Source organism: Lycium barbarum, chromosome 6 (assembly GCF_019175385.1).
Source record: "Lycium barbarum isolate Lr01 chromosome 6, ASM1917538v2, whole genome shotgun sequence".
Classification (NCBI taxonomy): domain Eukaryota; kingdom Viridiplantae; phylum Streptophyta; class Magnoliopsida; order Solanales; family Solanaceae; genus Lycium; species Lycium barbarum.
The window spans coordinates 129,692,382-129,714,804 of record NC_083342.1 but is presented as its reverse complement, the minus strand read 5'-3'; the positions used below and the strand labels follow the sequence as shown (position 1 = coordinate 129,714,804).

The following is a 22,423-nucleotide window of genomic DNA, read 5'->3' as shown; positions in this document are numbered from 1 at the left end:
GAGGTTATTAATCCTTCTCGAAGAATGATAACGTGTGATATTATCAAATGGAATCTTGTCTTTATAAGAAAATGATAAATCAATAGATGTTAAAACAAAATTAATCTTCTCAACTTTCTTTAACCGAAACGGATTAACGGTACTCAATTATAGCACGAGAAAAGAACGCAAGTAAAACTAATGCCTTGGATTAGGCCAGACTCTTCCCAATTAAGAGAACTAATATTAGTTGAAAATCTTGAAAGACCCACGAATATCCAAACTTTATTTTTCTTGTCTACATGACTTGTTTATTTACTCCGTTATAAACAGATCAGACCCGTTATAGAAAGTTATCTTAACTTGGTCGATGGTATAAAAAGATCTACAACTTTATTGTTTCTTGTCTACATAACTTGGAACGAGGTCTAAGGCAAAATGGATACAAACATAGCTAGTTAAAGAAAAACCTTAATGAGATGATAATCACATATTATAACTTGTTTTAAAATCTTTATTTCTATCTTAGACTCCATATCAAGTCAAAGTGTATCACCTAAATAAGACGGAGGGAGTAATATTTATTATTATTTATTTTTAATTTACCATGATTATAAAGTAATTGTGGTTTGGTGTTGAATAAATCTTGTTTCCTTTTATTTTAAAGTTGTCTAGATTGGTCCAACCTATAGTCCTCCAGGTATGAAGAAGAATGAAGATGTCAGGCCATAAACATAAAGCCCATTGCAGAAAAGAGCAAATACATCTGTTGAGTGATTTGTCCTGAACAACTTGTGTTCTCATTGGTTAAAAGGATTATGCAGAAAACTAAAACATGTTGAAGGCACATTCCATTGGATAATTTCACTCAAACAATGCAGTAGCGCTTTACAATATTATTTTACTGTATATAATAAGTGACAATGTAATGGATTTTCTTGTTTGGGAGCTTGCTTACCAAATGGTTTGCACTTTTAATTTTGCCTTTGTATTTGATATTTATTACTTACATCATATGCCAAAATGTGTTTTCAATAAATCAAGACATTTACAAACCTATTTTGATAATACATGATCTCACAAATTAACTTTTTGCTGGTGGATATGTATTTTTCTATCCCATACTTTTACCCCTACTTTATTTATTTATTACTTAGGTTGCCACATTCACCTGGGTAAATATAAACAAATTTGAGATCATTTAAAATGCTTCAAAAGTTGTCTAAAATGATGATGTCATAGCTAACAAAAATAATTGTAACAAAGATGAGAAAATACAATAATTCTAAGGAACTCATTTACTATTGAAAAAGATAGATGATATTTTTCACTGGATAAATTTTAAAATTACAATTAAATTTCCCATGCTCTTGTTTATTAATGATCTTTAATTTGTATTTTGAAAATATAAATTTATGTATGATATTTTAACACAAATTTACAAAATTATTAGCTATGTCATCTCATTAAGACATGATTAAATTATTTAAATTTAGTCGATCCTAACTTATTTGGGATTGATAGCTTAAGGTTATTATGATGTGAACTTTACACAATAATATTCCACTAACACTAAAAAAACCAAAAAAAGAAAATGCATTTTTTTTAGGAAAAAGAAAGTTTAAATTAAGAAAAAAAATTACTTTTTGATATTTTTAACATTTTTTTTTATGATTTAATTAGAAATAGCATCTATTAAAATAAGTTAAAAGAGTCAATTTTTTTTTAATATTTATTTATAATTAAGTTTGCTAAGTCTCTCAATGAAAGAATAAATATAGTGTGTATAGATGTATTTAGACCTAGGCTTTAATCATCGTATTGTACTACCACAGGCCAATGAGATTACGAACGGCTAATTAATATATACCAAACATCTATTTTTATCTTAAACTAAAAATTATACTCGTATGTTAACAAATTCATAAAATACTAAAATGCATTTTCAATGTACAATTATATTCTCATAAACAATTCTTTTAGTAGAGTTATCCAATTGTGAACCAACTTAAATAATTTATAGTAATACATAATTAAGAAGCAACCATATTAAAGGACTTGTGCCAGAAGAGAACGCAACACAAATTATATTTTTCTAATTAAAACTTTTATGAGTACTCTTTACCTTGACCTGAGCCTAGGCTTGCAGGAACTAGTATTCCTATAAGTATATACACTAATTCTTGATCACAGATCACCGCGGAAGTATGGAGCACCAAAAAATGAGCTGGAGAATGTGCCACCAACGTTGGGGAAAAGGGTTAGGAAACACATCAAGAAGAGTACACAACCCCAAGCAAATCTCTCATTTCCAAGAGGGGTGATCTCGTCTTGTGCAGGGACTTCCTCTCCCCCGCGGAAGAAGGTTGCAAAGAGTCCCCATGCTAGACATAGCACGCTTCCGCTTAGACCACCTATCCCTAGCAACAGGGAAGTCGCGAAAGATAACAAAGTAGCAGTGCTCCTGCCAAACATAGCTTGTGCGATGCGCCCACCTTCTAGTCTTCCACATGGTAAGAGGTTCAACGACGTAACAACCATACCTGTATGAAGGGACGACAATATTTATGTTTTAGGAACACAGCCAAATGTAATCAAAATGCTTTGAGGTCACACCATAAATTACTGTATGAAGTCAGCACAAAAGAACAAATTTTGAGAAACTGACCTAAAAGACCAGCAAAAGCAAGGGGATCAACAGGAACTCCCACACCTTCAACGGCATAAGGCAGCACATTCCCAAGATCATCAGTATATGGCCCGACAACATATTGAATGAAGGAGAACAAAGGATTGTTATAAAAGAACTGAGGTCTTATGTACCTGAAAAAAGAAGAGAGAACAATAAGCAGAAGTAATATAGAAAAGACTGCAGAGGAAACAGGGCAATCAAATTAATAAAAGGGATAATTACATTTTTGGACTTCTCAAAAGAATAAAATTACATTTTTGGACTTCTCAAAGAATAATAGCCAGAAAATGTATAGGTTGTGTATATTAAGTATAATATACATACTGTTGGGTATATTAAGTATAATATACATAGCGGATACACAAAATAAACATCAATATACATATAATATACATAATCAGTGTATAGATTTTGTATATTTTGGCTAGCGCCCGTAATTAATTTCGGCCACCGGGCCAAAAATGAAAAAAATCCCTTAATAAAATTCACGCTGATGAGGTTAGACGGAAAGGAGACAAGTATGATACACTTGAAAATTTCTCGAAATGGCATATCAAATTTTGCTCGTAAGTCATGTCAATTCTGCAATTTTTTTTTTTTCATTAATTGTAAAGGACACATAAAGCATCAAAAAGTTTGAGCCATCAAGCTGTTTGTGCATGTTAGTTATTCCATGGTGGCAAAAGCAGTGGCGGAGCCAGGATTTATGCCAAGGGAGTTCAAAAATATAAAGAAACCATAAATGAAGAAGCTAAGGGGGTTCAACGTCTACTATATATACATAAAAAATAATTTTCACCTTGTATATACAGTGCAATTTTTCGCCGAAGGGATGAACCCCCTGGGCTCTTACTAGGTCCGCCACTGGGCAAAAGAATGATGGGAAACCTTTACCTAGAATACCGATGACTTGAATACACACACATTCAGACAAATTGATACAAGTGTTCCAGAGGAATTTTTGTTTTCAGAACCACAGTCTAAATCATGTCGGTCAAAATAAGAAGGGAAAAAGCAAAAATTGCATCGGATATTTAAGTGTATATGAGACAGAAATTACTCTAGTGCAATGCACCATTTTAAGGGAGGACAATATTAATCACTTACAGTGCATTGTCGCCTCCATTAAAGCTTCCATCAGCCACAAAAGCAGCAACTGCAAGAATTAGTGATGTCAAATAGGCACTTGCTGTACGAGCAACTGGAATATCAAATAAAGCCTTCTTATTTGGTAGCAGGGATTCATAGTTATTCATGACACCCAGGCACCCAGTCCAACTGGATGGAACAAGAAAAGATGGACTAAGTTTGACACCATAGCGCGCAGCAGTTAGTCTTGTGGTTATCTGCCATGCATCAAGAAACATAGCAATTATTAAGCAAAACAGCGGCATCGGAAATTTGTCGTTCATCAAGATAATAAAGCAATTACATCATAGGAGGAAGTTGTAAAGGCTACAAGCTCGGAAATATAAAGATGCAATGCTTTCAAGCTAACTAATATTTTCTTTCGAGTGTCATGATAATTTTTCAACTTACTTGACATTTTACGGCATACAAGCTCCCAAAAATTTCATCCCATCCTTTTACATCCCAGTTTTCATTTGCACTCCATTAATTGTCAAAAACGAAACTCTTGATGTCACTTAGCACAGAAGTTACATACACCCACTGTTGTCTGTTAACTTAGTCAATAAACCCTTTCTTTTTCTCCCTTTCCTGATTGTTCTAACAATCAAATGGTAATTCTTATGGCCCACCAATTCTCCTTTTACTAATAGACGTTTAAAACTAATTCTGTTATACTTATCCCAAGTCAAAACAGGACGCACAGTTTTTAATGCGATGACAAGTTCCCCAGCATGGGGAAACATTTATCATTGAAATAGGACACGCAGTATTTCAATGTGCAATTATCATTGAGGACAGGGTGTTATAGTTTCGTCATTGGAGCTTTACAACCTGCTTCTGGTACCCATCACACAACTAATATTACATACAAGGAAATTGAATCGTATCAAACAAACTGCTTATCATAGGCTCAGAAACCAAAGTAAAATGATGCTCATACTGATAGGTCAAAACCACAGGTAGGGTTCTACACCTGGATAGGGGACAGCGAGGAATATGGATAAAATGGATACTTATAAATACTCAGAAGCATCCCTGTTAATACCTATAGCAACAAAATTTATGTTAAATTATAAAGTCCACTAGTTCAGTAGTTCATGGCATCATATTCCGACCAACTTAAAGAATATGGTCTAGAATGCTAAGTGGTTAAGTTGCATCGTCTTTTAGATATGTATAATCAGCCATTTTTATAATAAACCAGTTTTTCATGTTCAGCATATAAAATGTCTATAATATAAAAGTTCTGACACTCCTCACAACACATCATGTCAATCCGATAATACGAAGGGCACCAAGTAACTTACACTACTTTATGCTTGGGTGTATCTAAAGGTCAAAAGTTTACATGGCCAACAAGAATTTCTTAGAAACCAAATATAGTACAAATTTCTGACATTCACAAAAAGCAAATTTGAGATTTGATTTTAAGCTTTCATGAGATTTAGCCATCAACTCGCACGATTTAATGGAGAAATACAATTCATACCTCTGAAACACCCAAAATGGTCAAGAAGCCACCAAAAAGAGGTACAACGTTGGCCAAGTAATCATCAATCGTAGCATCAGGCTTAAGGAAGAAACCACTGGTCAAAGTGATAGTGCCAAAAGTTGTTACGGCCAAAGCTACCGCACTGACATAACCCCACGGGGTACTTAATTTGGTTGACTCAAATTGAAGATCAATCTCCGACTTCGGTTGTACCACGCAAGCCTGAGACGACAAAAGATCATCGGCATTATTTGTCATTTACACCGGCAACCAAATGAAATATTTACTATAAACATCTGAAATGACACAAAGTAATCTTTTACCTCACGCAAATAAATAAATTTCATGAAAGAATATATACTGCAATGAATGGAATTATTTAGGAGGTTCATTACAGAGAAGCACTCTTCTAACACATCAAATACACCTTTTCGTTTCCATTTTTCTGGACTCCATTAGGTTTAACTCTTCACCTACATCACTGTCCTCCTTCCAAATGTTGATGTTTTCTCCACGATCAAATACAACATGTTAAAAATCAAAAGCACTAAAGTGAAATTTTGGAGTTATATATGGCGCAATAGTTGCAAATCTCCGGCTAACAACTTCCTTAAACCAAGTAGCAAACATCCTCAACTAACCATAATGTAGTCCATCCGCAGAAACCTTAATCTAGTAAGGCATAACGAAAAAATAAAAATATCTCTTTTGAACAGCTAAAGCGTACCTGCTTTACAATATCATCCTTCTTTTCCTCCATAAACCACAAGATGACCTCCCTTCCAGCAGCATCTGATAACTTCTTCTCCAATTTGGGTATTACTTCATCAATAGGCCTCCTTAAGTTTCCAATGAAAATTCCCCCATCTCCAAATCTCCTCACATCAGTCGCGAAGAAAGTATCAAAGCCAAAACAATTCCTTAGCTGCGATAGAAAATTTATACAAACATCAGATACACCAAAAATTTGTCTCTAAGACAATGAAGTAACTATCAGCAAGTACAACATAACAGCAGAGCAAAAACTGCTAACCATGTACTCCCACCGCCCCAATTTATGTGGTACCTCTCTGATTTCAGATTCAAAACGAGTTTTTTTACTGCAATTTTACCTATTGACTTTTAAATATTTTGAATCGTCAATTATAGTTATAGCACCTTTTAAGTAGTTTCAAATTATGTAATTTTTGTTCAAAAAAACTTAAAAAGATTCCATGTTCAAATTCACAGTCAAAATTAAAAATTCCTAATGGTGTCACATAAATTGGGACAGGGGGAGTATACAAGAACAACTAAACCTCAACAGTCAACAAGTTTGGGTCGATTATATATTCCTCACTGAATAAGCCGCTCCATTTAAGTTCATCTTAGACTCATATTATTCAACAACTGCTAACCATATATACATATGCAAAAGTATTTCTAAAAATGTATATATAAATTAGGCCGCCCCCACTCTGAACTTACTAACTTTTATGCATCAAAGCCCCAAGAAAAGAAAGGATTGCATTACACTATTTGAATAGAACATTACCTTGTTAAGATCAAGAGCTACAAAAGCCTCTTCTGCTTTTTCCAACCTCTCTTTCTCTCTGGACAAACTACCACGAACCAAATTCTTAAAGAACCCCACAAGTGGGTTGCTACTTGTTTCACTATCAAGCTCTTTAAGCTTCCTGTCAGCTCTCTTTTTCTCAAGCTTTATAGCAGCCTCAATTGAAGGATTCCCCATAAAATTCTTGAATTCCTCATCAGTCTTCCAATCCATTTCTTGTTGTTTCTCCCTCTCTATCCTCTCTAACTCAGACTCACCCTCATGAATATGCTCCTCTTTCTTTGGAGAATCATTTTCTTCTGAAGCTACAGCCACAGAAGAAGATTCATTCTCATCTTCTTTTTCCACAGCTTTAACATAAAAATCTAATCTTTTTTTAGAAGGAACATAAAGATTCAATCTTTTTGGGTTGTAAGTGGAATATAGTGAAAATGAGAAGTGGGGTTTTGGGCAAAGTGAGGAGTATTTGAAAATTGAAGAAATAGAAGGTAGGTAATGGGAGTTGGGGCTGTTTTTGAGGGACCAAGAAGAAGAAAAAGAAGATGACGATGATGAAGTAGTACAAAGAGTTGCCATGCTAAGGTGATGAAGAATGTTCTGAAGTGAAGAGGAAACATAGTGGAAGCCATTTTAAGGAAGAGGAGATTCTCGATAGGAATTGTCAGAGAGATGTCTAGAAAGTTGGAGAACAAGTACAGGTGCTATCTGTTCTCCAGGAACTGACAAAGGTGATTGAAAACTTGATACCCCACGACCACATAGTAATAGCTTGTTCAGTGAAGCTTATTTTTCCCCGAAAAGTAAATTTTTTCAATAAATGCTTATTTTAAAAAAAATGAGGTGTTTGGTCAAGTTTTTAGAAGAAAATAAGTATTTTTGGGGAATAGCAGAAGCAGTTTTTCAGAAGCTAAAAAAGTAGCTTTTGCCCAAAAGCACTTTTTTGAAAAGTACTTTTGAGAAAAATACACATAGAAGCACTTTTTAAAAACTTGGTCAAACACTAATTACTGCTCAAAAGTACTTTTTAAATTAATTGGTCAAACACAAACTGATTTTGAAAAGTACTTTTGAAAATAAATTATTTTTAGAAGCTTGGCCAAACAGGCTATAAATTTATCTTAAGTTCATTGGACTCGTAGAAAAATTCTACTAAAGTAATTTTTAAATTTTTTTAAATAATAAAATCATCAAATTATGTCTATATTTTCAAAAAGGTAAAACATTTCATTTTTGGATATGAGACCCTATGACTTATTTTAAAATTATATAACCCAATTGAATAGTTTTATTTTATTTTCAAAATGTGAAAAATATTAATTCAAACAAACATTTTAGAATATTGCAAAATTGTGTCTAAAGTAGAAAATAAAAGGATATAGTTGAATGATCGTAGAGTTAAGCATGACGGTTAACTATAGATTTTTTAATTGATTATAAATAATTTTTCCTGATATATAAAATTTTTGATTATAAAAAAAAAAGTATTTACTATTTTTATTTTCTTGGAGATGAACTTGTAATATTTTGATTTTATTTAACTACTACAAATAAGTGGATTATTAATATAAATATTTTATATTTTTAGAAAGCATATATACAACTAATTCTAAAAATGTTTTCATTTTTACGAAGTAGTTATCCAACATGATTTTTTCTTTGAGAAAATTTATCCAAATATTATACATGCATCACGCATCTATATAACGTCTCATGTGTTTCAATTATGTCCAAGCACTTTCATTCAGTGAAATATTTAATTTCCTGCTTTGAGCAATAGAAAAATATTAAAATAGTTCAAAAGAAGTTGATATAACAAAGAAAATCTGGTAGTGTACTTAAAGTTTGAATTGTGATATTGTTTTATTCTTATAATAACTTGAAATAATACTTTGATTTTTTATTATTAAAACATGAAATATTATTTGAACAAGAATTTCGAAGTACCGGAAAATTATGCCTAGATAATGAATTTTGTAATTTAAAAATGGGTTAAGGGGATTATGTCCAAAAATGGATTGTTTTACTTTATTGGAAACTAGGGAATAGTTTGATGACCTTATTGACCAAAAAATATCAAAAGTTACTTTAATAGGATTTTTTTACAAATTTAATAACCATTTGAGGAATTGACTCCACAATCATATTGGATAATACGAAATTGGATTCTGATATAATTCCTCCAAGTCAAAACAAAAAACGAGAAACTGATTCGTTATCAATTTATAGGTGATTGTATTTGATGGGCATAAAGAAGGATTTTTTCTTTTTAAATTTATTATAGTGTATAAGACAAGTATGGATTAAAAATGAATGAATATTAATAAATTGAAACAAAGAAAATACTACTTAAAAAATTATGAAAGGCAAGGACGAGAGGAGAGACAGGTGGCCGTGTCTGAGTTAAAAGTGACTAAACCCTAAACATTTAATGATATATATACTGTAGATTATAATAATACTAAAAATAATGGTTAGAAGTAAAACTAGGATTCAATTTACTTTTAATAATATTTTCATAAATTATAGGAGTAGTTAGAATTGATATAATCTATACTATTATTAGAGTATAAAATCTCCATACGCATATAAAGATTTTCAATTTTACGTTTTTGTCGTTGTTTAAATTTTGTATATAGGTTCACCCAAAAAAAAAAATTGTATGTAGAATTACTACTATAACCTTTCTTAAACTCATTTACGAGCCGTTTGGACATGATTTGAAATCATGAGATGAAATCATATTTGGACGTGCAATTTGAATTTACTAAGTTGTTTTTCTTCTTATAGACATAAAAACACCACAAGTTGTGAAAACTATCAAAACTTTCCCACTTCTTATACAATCTTACTAAATGAGCAAGTCATAATTCATAACAAAATTAATATGCTACTAGAAGGCTTTTCTAAAAAATACAACATCGATTGATCAAATTTTAGTTCAATAAAGACAAAAATTTAACATGAATAGTAATGTAACTATGACTTGGTAGAACTTAGAATATAAATAAAGGTTGCTAGAAGTTAATGGGGTTGACAAATGATTGGTGGAAATAATTGTTAAAAATATCTACCAATTTATGGGTCTTCTTTTATAAAATGTAAACTTATGAGTCAAGTTTTACATTTAAATTTTTTGAAACCATGATTTGAAATCTCAAATCGTGCATTTTGAATGCTTTGGGATTTCAACCATGACATGAAATCGCATGTCCAAACGCCTATTTAGATAACAATAAGTTCATGATAAATGAATTAGTTTTATGGACTTCTATATATGTAATAATGAATTTGCCGCACATATTTTAAATCATGGAAAAAATAATAAGAATCCAGATTTTCCCCTTTAAATTTCCTACAATTTATGAACCTTTTAATTAATCGTTCCCAAAGCATTTATTTCTAAGTTTTTGTCTATTTTTTTTTGTCATAATTATTTTAATCATATTTAAACTGAATTACATACTCGTTAGTACTCCCCTCTGGATAGAAAAGAGTGTCCACTTAGCTATTTGCATACCCTTTAAGAAAATACTAACTCCTAAAAAAATAAGTAATTTGACTAAACTACCCGTAATTAAATAGGTAATGAGATTTGATCAAATAGCACTTCATAGGGGCAAATTTGGAAAAATAAGATTAATTTTTTCTTGATTTGATAAGTAGACACTTTTTTTGACAAAAACAAAAAAAAAACTAAGTGAGCACTTTTGATCCGGAGGGAATAATAAAGTTAAATAACAACCAGTTTAACTATTGAGAATTTATAACCTTTTTAATTAATAAGAACCTTTAGTTCCTTGTATCTGTGCTAATGTTAGGAAATCAGCAAATCTGAATTCTTCTCGGGTTTTCAAATTTTAATACATAAAAATCATTAAGAAAGTTCTGAAATTCCATTTTTTTGTCGATTTCTTTTTTGTTAGACTTAATTTAATCTAAATTCACTAACAATAAATTTATGGAGTATAAACGGAATATACTAGGAGTCTAGGACCATGTGATAGTGTTAATTCTAAGTTTTCATGTGCACAGAAAGTTTAAGGCGGCTTATAATTTTTCTATTTTGATGTGATTAAAAAATCACATAAAAATTACAATCAAAGTGTATTTGAAGTCTATAATAATCAGCTAAACAAACTTTCAGCCGCCGAGTCCTCTGCAAAACCCTAAACATTGCATGCAATGGCTACCAGGGTTCAATTTGAGAATTCATGTGAAGTTGGAGTTTTTTCAAAGCTGACCAATGCATACTGTTTGGTTGCTATTGGGGGTTCTGAAAACTTCTATAGCGTGTTTGAGTATGCATTACCCGAAATTTTTCCACTGATCAAAACCTCCATTGGAGGAACAAGGATAATTGGAAGACTCTGTGTTGGAAACAAAAATGGCCTTCTCTTGCCTCACACTACTACAGATCAAGAACTTCAGCACTTGCGGAATAGTCTGCCTGATGGAGTTGTGGTTCATCGCATTGAAGAGCGTTTATCTGCCCTTGGAAACTGCATAGCATGCAATGATTATGTTGCTCTTGCACATACAGATATTGACAAGGAAACTGAAGAGATGATTGCTGATGTTCTTGGTGTAGAAGTTTTCAGGAAAACAATAGCAGGGAATATTCTTGTTGGAAGTTATTGTACTTTCTCAAACTTGGGAGGCTTGGTACATCCTCATACATCTATTGCAGACGTGGATGAGCTTTAAAATCTCCTTCAGGTTCCTCTGGCACCAGGAACCGTGAACAGCGGTAGTGAAGTGATAGCTGCTGGAATGATTGTCAACGACTGGGCAGCGTTTTGTGGCTCAGACACTACAGCAACAGAGTTGTCTGTTATCGACAACATATTTAAGTTGAGAGAGGCTCAATCCAGTGCTGATGAGACGGGGAAATCTTTGATCGACATTCTTGTTTGAGTTATTTAGTTTACATTGCATGTACCGAGTTTTATGTGAAAGATTTGAGCTACTACTTCAATTTTATGTGTCTTAAGGTTAAACGGTTTTACCTGATTATGCACTGATCTATGGTTAATTTAAAGTGTTTTATAATTGACGTAGTAAATTTATCCAAAAAGAAATAAGTAGTATTTGAAGTATAAAATAAAATTATAAGGAAAAACTTCCAGGCTTGAAGATGCATGTTGATGTTATTTAAGCTAATACAACCATATTCAGCTCACAATTATCAAGTTAATTACTGGATTCATCTTGTAGCATAGAAGTAAGATTATTAGTACTCAGTTCCAATTTTCTCCGGTCAATGTACAATGTTCAATCTCCAAAATCATTAACGTGAAGTGTAATTATTTAATGTAATAGACTCCATGAGGCTTCTATCCCTAAACCAAAAAGATGGTTTGTGCACGTTCTATAATCCCTTTAGAAATTTGAACTGTTATATGAGCAACGACGACTTACTAGGGTGTGAAATTCGGTATGCAAAAGATGGTTGGCTTCTCGTTTCTAGGGGAAAATCTCTCTTCTTACTTGAGCCTTCGCCTTCTAGTAAGCAAATAATCCATCTCCCACGAAGAACAGAGGACTATTTCTGTGATACACTGTCATTCTCAGCTACTCCAGCTAATTCTTCTGCTTGGGTGATCTTTGGTATTGCTTGTTTAAACGAGTATCAAGTTAGAATTTCATATTTGAAAGCAGGGGATGATAATTGGACTAGTATGATAATGGACAATGAGGTACCTTTTGCACTTTCATGTTCTAGTCCTGTCTATTTTGGTGAAGAATTTTGTGTCATAGGCGACTGTACTGGTGATGTGGGTGCATTTGGCTTCTTAGAAGATGGAAACCCTTACTGGGTTATCCATCAAATTTGTCCACTATATTCACCTCGTATTTCTGGTGCTCACCGTCATTTTTTAGTTTTACGGGATCAAATTGTGCTATATTCAGTAATTGTGACGCGAGAGCATAACGTTCGTGTTTATGAACTAAAGTTTGGAGAGTACGAAAGTGTTAAACTAGTAAAAGAAGTCAAAAACTGGCTTCTTTTCATTAGCGAAGCCTCATCATTGTTGTTGGTGGCATGAACGTAGGTTTGGACGATGCTCTTTTTTTCTCCAGTTTCAACTCCTCTAACGATTATATTTACTACTCATTGGAAGCTGACACATTCAAAGTATTGAAAGACAACAGCACACATAAAAGGCACCATAAAGAGCTTTTAAATCGTGTTTGGATCCGCTGTGAACTGGCTACTATCTCTTGACGAAGCACAATTGTAATTCTATTTGTTTCTTTTCACGGATGACTTGTAGATTGAAAGCTGTTTCTTATGTTTTGCTAGATATAATAGAAAATCTTCATGTCCACTTTGAGAAGTTAAATTTATTGTCACATATTTCTAATCAACCCTAGCAATGATCTCAACAACTAGCCAATTTTAAGATCCAATAAGTTTCTGATATTGCAAGTGAAGTATTTCAGAGAAGGATAAGGAAAAAGTAACACTAAATCTTAGCAGTGAATAACTACTACTAGTACTCAATTAGTACTAAAAAGTAGCTTCATCTAATCCTTAACACAGTTGCAAGTGCTGATCAAAAGTTAAATCTTCTTGCGGAAAAAAAAAATCAAAAGTGAAATCTTCTATTTTGAAAAAAAAAAATAATAGGCCCATTGGGAGTCAAGATTTAACCCAAAGTAGATTGTTCAGCAATTTGGACTATAGTCAGCTCCATATTACTATATATATATATATATATATATAAGGGCTAATCTAACAGGTTTTGTCGTCCTTGGTTAGATTATAACTGGGCTTGCCAACTAAAAGTTTTCTCTTCCAAATTCGCCCATGTTTTTATCCTATATTGCTTCATTTACTAGAGGGTACTACACATAAATAAAGGGGCTTTCACGCCCTTTTTGGTAATATGACCTCTTTGACTAACTTTTTGCAGGAGAGAATATGTACTGTGACTTTTCATGTGCCTCATTTTTACTTCTACTATATTTCTTTATTACTTAGGATGCAATATCTATTTTGGTAATTTTAAAATATTTTGAGGTCCTTTTAAAATGCTTAAAAAGTTATGAAACTAATGTCACCGACTAATACAAACACTTGTAACTAAAAGTACAAAAAAACTCTTTGTTCATTTTTTAATACTTTTTATAATTAATACACATACTCCCCCGTCCCAATTTATTTACACTTTCCTTTTTGATCAGTCCCAAAAAAATAAAACATTTATAATTTAGTAAAAATTTAACTTTAAACTTCTAGTTTACCCTTAATGAAATACTTTTCTAGCCAAGCAAATTTATATGGCTTATTTTGGATCACAAATTTCGAAAGTCTTTCTTTCATTATTATGCTGCGTGCCAAGTCAAATATCCTCATATAAATTGGGATGGAGGGAGTAATAAAAGTTAAGAGCAAACAAGAAAATAAATAGGGTAATTTCAAAGATCTCTACCATGTTTGTCATTATAACATTTAGCTACCTTGTGGTTTGAAATGTTAATTATATTTACTTCATAACGAATAATTGAAGTACACAATTAAAGAGAGAGAAAACTTGGAAGCGCAATCCAACTAGGAAAAGAAACGAAGAAGAAAAGATATTGAATTGCATTCTAAAGAAATAGAGATAAAAAAGGGACAATGAAGTAAAACTAATGATAAACATATGCCTGGTTTATATATACTAACAAATTTGTTTATATATTACTAACAAATTACATGCTTGAATCTACATAGACGTTCGCTTAAAATAAATTCAAATGCAGAGTTGTGAATTTTTCGTTTATTTTTCTTTTTATCGAATTGATTTCATAAATAATTGAATTTTATTTTTAAGATGATTTGAAACATTAATCAATATATTCCAACATAGCAGCCTCTTCTACTTTATAAAGAAAGATTTATCAAGGAAGGTAATTACGAAATATTAGTAAATTATCACTTAGAAGACTAGGAACAAGTAGGTAATTGTAGTATTTCAAACCAAAATATTATTTTTGAAATTATATATAAATATAATTATCTATTTGGATTTTAGTATAAGAATTGAGCTTGTGCTGAGCACGGGCTTAACATTACTAGTATGATGTGTAAGATCAGACTCGACCATAAATTAATTTTACTTAAGAAGACCCATGTCTGTGATGAAGGAATATTCTCAAAAACTACCATGTGACTTCACTTGGACCGTTCGATTGATCTGAACCGTAACGATACAGATTTAACCCTAGCCATCAAATTATGTTTACTGTATCTCTGTTTTGATCAATGAATGACCATTGTGGCTCTTCTAATATCTTGTGATCATGTTGAGATTGCTTATTCACTTGATGACTTTTGAAGATGTTTGACTATTACCTTGTTATGTCTTCCTAATAGTAATTTGTCCAACACATTTCAATCATTCAGTGAAAATTGATCAAATTTAACAATTTATGTCTTCTCCCTATTTGAATATGCAAGAGGTCAGAGTTTTGTGTTATTTTTCTTTATTAACTAGTTATGGCATTCAAAATAACTTTTATAGTAAAATGGCTATGTAACGTGCATATTCACTATTTTCCTTCTATTTGATGACCCAGGTCTTAGTGATACAGTTATATATACATTAAATTAAAATAATATTTTATACCATAAGCTTGTTTATATTGTAATCTTGTCGGTTAATTACCACTGAAAGTAGTAATCTAATCTAGTGAACGATTGTAAAATGGGTAGACTAATAATTCAAGGTATGTTAAATGTTAAATGCTAAATCCATAATCTTTATATTGCTAATATGCAAAAGGTTAATAAACGCTATCAACATCCATTATATATCAATTTATATATGGAATCATAGTGGGATGTCGATTATCATAGTGTAAAGGTGCACTGAATCCTCAAAGCTTGGTACAAAATAATTAGCCGTGTGATTCACATTGCTTAAGCAACAGGTAAATATCTCAAAAGGTCATTGAACTTTGAGAAATTATGTAGTAAAGTCATTAAACTTTGTTACATATCAATAAAATCACTCAACTTTAGCCTATTATTTCATAAAATCACTCAACTACATATGTCATCAAAAAAATCTAACATGACAATATTAATTAATTATTTTATGTCATGTAGACGTGGGCCACACAATAAAATAAAATAAATCCATATCTTTAAAGTCATGTACAACTTATTCATTAAAAAACGTTTGATATCCTTTTTTGAAAAAGAAAAAAAAACTTGTGAATATTTTCATTGACTACAAAGGAAAACTTCTATAATTATACGGAGTGTTTGATAATAAAAGCTCAATATTTTTGGATGTTATTGCTTACATAACTGATAGTGTACAAAATCAAGTAGTTGAGATTTTTATTTGTGCTAGAGATGATTGAAAATGGCTATTTTAGAGGGTTCATATCTATTTTAGATTTTGGATTACATACATACATCTTAGTATGAGTGGAAAATAAAATTCTAAATTAAATGGTACTCCTTTTATTTTGAGTGTATTTTGAAAGTGGTTCATGTTATTATTTTGAGTGTATTTTGAAAGAGGTTCATGCGTTCTATTCCTTGAATTAAACAGCACCAAATTTTTGAAATTTGTGTGCAAGGCGGAAGAGGTGTTCCTACTAATGATTTGTGTTTTTAATAAAAGAAAATGTGTTTCATTTATAACAAATTCCATCTTCCCAACTAAACTAATTTTGATGTTTTTATTTTGTGTAATTGGTACTTTTCAGATGAAATTTACTTAAATATAATTTAAATTTAAATTTTTATTTTTAATGCTCCTTTAACCTTTTGACTATGTAACACTTAAATAAGTTATATTGAAAATATATAATACTATACATTACTTACAAGTATCATGAATAAACCAAAATTACGAATTAACCCAAGTATAAGTTATTTGTAAGTGTTTCCTTAATCCTCGCAGTAAAGATGGAATGATATCTAAATTTGTTATATTAACTTGCTAATATTTTTAAGACTGCGCGAAGTGTGGAGAAATTCACCAGTTTTAAGGAAACAGTGAGAAGAAGGTATAAATAAGGGGAAAATGGGTTTTGGATGAAGGGTTGGTGAGTGGGTGTGGGTATAAAGATATGAATTTATTTTATTGTGAGCCCCACGTCTACATATCATAAAATAATTAATTAATATTGTCATATGTAATTGAGTGATTTTATGAGATAATAGGTCAAAGTTGAGTGATTTTATTGATATGTAGCAAAGTTCAATGACTTTACTACATAATATCTCAAAGTTTAATGACCTTTTGAGATATTTATCCCTTAAGCAACACTTGCCAAGCGCTAAACCATGAGTCTTATTGTCCAAAAAAGAGCTAGCAACACTAAACAATAAATATTTTTGATTAATTAGTATAATTCTCAGTGTCTTTTAATATTATCTACATAATTGTGCTTTCTTCTTATAGTTGTTCTTTTTAAAACCTTTAATTTGTTTTCTAATTGTTGCCTTCTGTGGAACATTCTTAGTTAAACTACGCGCTTTTAGCGTGTTCCGCCTAAAGCCCCATTAGACACCAATTTCTTTTAATTTTTCTTGTGTTCTTGCCTTTTGTTGACACCAGATGAATTGTCATTAAAAATTACACTAGCTGAGAGCATTTTGGACTTTTGGTAGTATCTAAGGAGTGTCTTTAAATTCGAAACTGAAAAACCACCGCATCAATTATCTTATACACTCATTTATTAGTGTATCACATTTCTGTCTCAATTTATGTGATACACTTTCTTTTTAAGTCTGTTAAAAAAAGATTGATATATTTCATAATTTGACAATAATGTAACTTTAAACTTTACTTTTTATGCTTAACGAGATGAACTATAACCACACAAATATCTTTGGCTTATTTATGACCACAAAATTCAAAAGTCTTTCTTTATTTCTTAACCTTCGTGCCTAATCAAATTATATCACATAAATTAGGATGGAAGGATTATTGGCATTCTACAAAGAAATTTGATTTACCTCCGGATGTTGCTTGAATGAGTTTGTGATTTTTTTTCTTTTTCTTTTTTTGCAGATAATCCCTCTCTTTTTTTTCTTTTCTCCAAATGAGCATGTGATTTGAATTCATCAAGACAATTCATGAAAAATATATGAGAAGTAAGCATATTTATGTATATATTATTTTATAAAAATGAATCTAACGTGAAATATCAAACCTAATGACCAAAATCTTGAGGAAATCTCTGTGCTACTCTAAAAATTTGAGGCCTCGAATTTTTTTAATTAATTATCAATGTTACAATTTAATTTCAGCTTAGACAATATTGTAGTTTGTAGAAAAATAAAAGATATTTATAAAGAATTAGAAAGAAAAACTGCCTACTTTTATAATAGAAATATTTTAGAATTTTGAAATAGACTATAGCATCTTCATTTTAGTAAATAAAATTGTATGCAACAACATCCAATATATTGTATTGAATACACATGGTTAACATCTTATTAACTTGAATTAATCTTTACTAATATAAATAATACTCACTCCGAATAAAAAAAAATGTCTACTTAGCCTTTTATATCATTAAGATTAATTTTATACTCTGTTTGGTTGAATGTACCAATTTATATATTTATGCCTGTGCGTGGGATATGGTGGGATATCCCAATGTTAAGTTTGAGATTAATTTTATATTCTGTTTGGTTGAAGACACAAATTTATATATTTATGCAACAAGTATAAAATGAAACTCAAACTTAATTCAGGGATATGCCATCTTATCTCTTCAACTTTGAGATTATTTTATCCACATTCCAAATTAAATTAGTCTTAGAAGTATAATCTCAGGATAATTTAGTATGTGTATCAATGACCTGTTATATTCTTTGATCCTCTTTTAGTCAAATAACTGAAATCGAGCAATAAAACCCCTAAAATCATGATTACAATAAATCCTTAAAATTCTGGTTCATTTAATGCGAAAATCAAAGCAAGTTAGAATAGAAATTAGTAATGCGAAAATCAAAGCAAAAAAACAAAGTAGAGTAGAAATTAATAATGCGAAAATCAAAGCGAAAAAGCAAGTTGAAATTACTTGGTCATTGAATTGACGCGTGGTTTCTTTTGGTTTCCGTTTCCCTTGAAATTACCACGAACTTTCAAATATAGCTCGTGTTTGTGTTTGGTTGGTCGGTTTTGATGAATTCAATAAGTTTCAAGGCCAATTGGGTCAAGTAGTGGATTAACATTTGGGGTGAGTTTTAATTTAGAATTGGATATTAAAATTCGGAATGCATTATTTTATTCTAAGGCTGACACGTGTCACTCCGTTTAAATTAATGACAAATCCGCACAAAGTATAACAATAAGGCATAATTGGACGAAAATTATAACGGAGGGTACGAATAAGTTATATTTGAAAGTTCAGGGGTATTTTTGACCCTTTTCCGATAGATAAATGACAAAAGTTGTGATGATTTTCTAAATGGCATGTGAAGATGAAAAATGATCTCACGTTGATTTTTTAACGATGAATAAAGCCGGAATTTAATATTTTTCTCAATTTTATTGTCTTCCTCTTCTTTATTTTATTTACATTTTTTAGTGTTTTTTTCACTCTATTCTTTAGCTGAATTATTATGGATTTGTGTATTCGAGTTACATCTTAAATTACTTGTCTTTCTTCTATTAATATTGAAGTTTATACTTTGCGAATAAGTTATCATATTCGTTGAGTTGTTAAGTTGCATGTCGAACTTTATCGCTATTAACAGTGGCGGAATTAGGATTTTCGCCGAGGGGGTTCAAAATATAAAAAAGTAAACGTACGAAGAATTCTAAGGGGGTTCAACAGCTACTATATATAGAGCCCGGAGCCTAAAGGGTATAAAAATACACGGTTTTTACCAAAAGGGAATGTTAAAAATTTATTATACCAAAACGGGTATATCGTGGGCTGATCCACGATATACCCCAAATTTTTTTTATTTTTTTTTAAATTATCAGAAAACGGAAAAGAAAAAAAATATATTTACAAGTATAACGTGGACGGATCCACGTTATACAATATAAATTGTATAACGTGGATCAGTCCACGTTATACAATTAAAACTTGTATAACGTGGACTGATCCACGTTATACAATTTATATTGTATAACGTGGATCCGTCCACGTTATACTTGTAAATATTTTTTTTTCCGTTTACCAAATAACGTTGTCTAGATTTAAATCATATTCGGTTATGTTATCAATAAAAAAAAATTATTGATTTTTTAAATTTTTAAAGCATGATTAACTCAAATAAATATTTTAACACATGCAAATAATTAAATGTGTTATATATGCGAACAGAAATAAAAAATTAAATATAAGTTAAATAAACGTCACACATTAACTAAATGGTAAATGTTAAATTACATACTAACTATTAAACTGCACAAGACATGTTATATATTCTTGAAAGAGTACATAAAGAAACAACAATTGTGCAAGTTAAGAAAAAACATAAAAACCAACAAGCAACAACAACTACTGATTTCTATCGGGACAGCGATTCTTGTTATGACCTGTTTGCTTGCACGTACTACATTTTCTAGCCATGCGAGCAGGAGCTATATCCATTTCATTCCTCCTTCTAGTTGTACTCCGCGCTCCTGAAGTTCGCTCGTATTCAGTGTTTGCAATTAAACTGAAGGGAGAAGGTGGCCAATATGCCTCATCACCCAACGGTGAAAAATTTTCACTGTACGTTTGCTTATAAAACATGCAACTGTAGTACTTGCTAACATAGGTCTTTGGTTGAATTCCGCGAATATCACAAAATTTAATTGCATGTGAACATGGCATATGATAGTTTCTCCACTTTCCACACGAACATTTTTTCCCTTCGGCAGAGACTTTATGTATATTTCCGCCCTTACCTTCGTGTGCAAATGTTAGAATCTCAAAGACCCCTTCAGTTGCATTGTATTGCTGCATGTCAGTATGCTTTAGGGACCTCTCCCAGTATTCATCAAACTTCTTTTCAACAGCGCGCGGCCAAAATTTTTTATCCGCAATCAACAAATCAGCAAGGGTGCTTCTCTCAACAAACCGATCAACAAGATTTTTAAACGTATAACGGACCATGGCAGTAACTGGCAATCCACGAGCTTTCTTCAATAAACCGTTATAAGATTCGGAGACATTCGTTGTCATAGCCCCCCACCTATGACCGTTGTCCTTATGCAATGTCCATTTTTCCTCCGGAAGAGCTTTTAACCACAAATACGCTAGAGATGACATTGTTTTGATTTGTTTCATCCTTATTTTATACTTCTTCTTCTGGTGCTCTGTAGCCGCCAACCACATTAGCTTCTCAAGGTCAGTATTGAGGAACTTTTTATTGAAGTTGCTTTTCAAATGCCGAACGCAAAACCTATGGTGTGTGGATGGTGGTTGTAACTAATCATGTGTTTGGACACATTGCAAGATTCCTTGATGACGGTCAGAAATAAGTCCAATTCCTTGTCTCTCACGAACAATATGTCTCCACAACAACACAAGGAACCACGTCCAGGACTCAAAGCTCTCACGTGCAACAATAGCATATGCAAGTGGAAAAATGTTATTGTTTGCATCAATTCCAACAACAATTAGCAGTTTCATCTCATACTTACCGTACAGATGAGTACCGTCTATTGAGATGACAGGCCTGCAACTTTTGAATCCATCGATGCTTGGTTTATAAGCCCAGAACAGAAACTTGAAGATGTGTTCACCTTGCATTGTAGTTGATTGGTGCTCCCACTCAACAACGGTCCCCGGATTGAAATATTTTAAGGCAGCCATGTATCGGGGCAATGTGTTGAAAGAGGTTTCAAAATCACCAAATACCATTTCAATAGCTTTCTTACGCCCCTTTTGTGCTTTTCTATAACTAGGAGTAAAAAAATGCAATCCTTTTATTTTTTGCTGAACAGACTTAATACTGATGTATGGATCGACCATAATATATGGTATCAACGTAGTAGCAATTAGGTGACTGTTCAAATTGGAATGATCCTTTCTGTAATCATCCGTCAAACAACTGTGGTGGAGATCCGCTTTGCCTGCCTTCCACATACCACTTGAAATTTCTCTAAAACGGATCATCCACTCACACCCCAACATATGACGCTTGCAAATAACCCTCCAAAATTTACCTTTGGATTGATCACAAATGAACTCTTTCTTTTCTTTGAGACAATATAGTCTCACTGCGCCTTTCATTTCCTGCTTGTTCTGAAATAACATACCTAATTGCATAGTACAAGAAAAATTATCAACCCCTTAAAAATGGTCCAATAAATAAAAAGAATATTCATTGTCACCATACTAACCTGATCTGATAAATTCAGGTTTATTACAATCCCAAAGTGCAGATCGAATTGGACCGTCATCTCTCATGAAGGCAAAATCATCCGGGCCTTCTTCTGTGTTGTCCAAATATGGAATCGCATTAGAATGGTAGCTAACGTTACCATCACTCGGAGTAGTAATGTCTTCATCAGAATGACCATCACCATCAGATGAGTGATCATCGTCTGTTTCTGTTTGATCTAATGGAATATCACTATCTGACTTATCGGAGTGATCATTAGCTACGTCG

General features: G+C 31.9%; 2 protein-coding genes and 1 pseudogene across 2 annotated transcripts; 2 read left to right on the top strand and 1 right to left on the bottom strand.

The window, feature by feature from the left end:
• Positions 1–1,890: 1,890 nt before the first annotated feature.
• LOC132598920 (probable zinc metallopeptidase EGY3, chloroplastic) lies at positions 1,891–7,523 on the bottom strand. The gene is made up of 6 exons (XM_060312071.1): positions 6,829–7,523; positions 6,022–6,219; positions 5,292–5,516; positions 3,779–4,017; positions 2,648–2,802; positions 1,891–2,522 (listed from the first exon to the last, which is right to left on the bottom strand). Exons 1-6 carry the CDS (start codon positions 7,423–7,425, stop codon positions 2,167–2,169), a joined length of 1,770 nt encoding a protein of 589 aa, XP_060168054.1. The 5' UTR covers positions 7,426–7,523; the 3' UTR covers positions 1,891–2,166.
• A 3,508-nt stretch (positions 7,524–11,031) lies between these two features.
• On the top strand, positions 11,032–11,763 carry LOC132600210 (eukaryotic translation initiation factor 6-2-like; annotated as a pseudogene).
• Positions 11,764–12,173: 410 nt separating this feature from the next.
• Positions 12,174–12,896, top strand: LOC132644663 (F-box/kelch-repeat protein At3g18720-like). Its single transcript, XM_060361265.1, has one exon. The coding sequence runs from the start codon at positions 12,174–12,176 to the stop codon at positions 12,894–12,896; it is 723 nt and encodes a 240-aa protein (XP_060217248.1).
• Positions 12,897–22,423: the final 9,527 nt, after the last annotated feature.

Bases quoted from the DNA above. Each gene is read 5' to 3' on its own strand.
- LOC132644663 (XM_060361265.1), top strand. From the start codon at position 12,174: ATGAGGCTTCTATCCCTAAACCAAAAAGATGGTTTGTGCACGTTCTAT.
- LOC132598920 (XM_060312071.1), bottom strand. From the start codon at position 7,425: ATGGCAACTCTTTGTACTACTTCATCATCGTCATCTTCTTTTTCTTCT. The intron at 5,517-6,021 runs GTACGCTTTAGC...TTGTCGTCTCAG, and splicing joins AGGATGATATTGTAAAGCAG to GCTTGCGTGGTACAACCGAA. The intron at 2,803-3,778 runs GTAAGTGATTAA...TTCTTTTTTCAG, and splicing joins AATGGAGGCGACAATGCACT to GTACATAAGACCTCAGTTCT.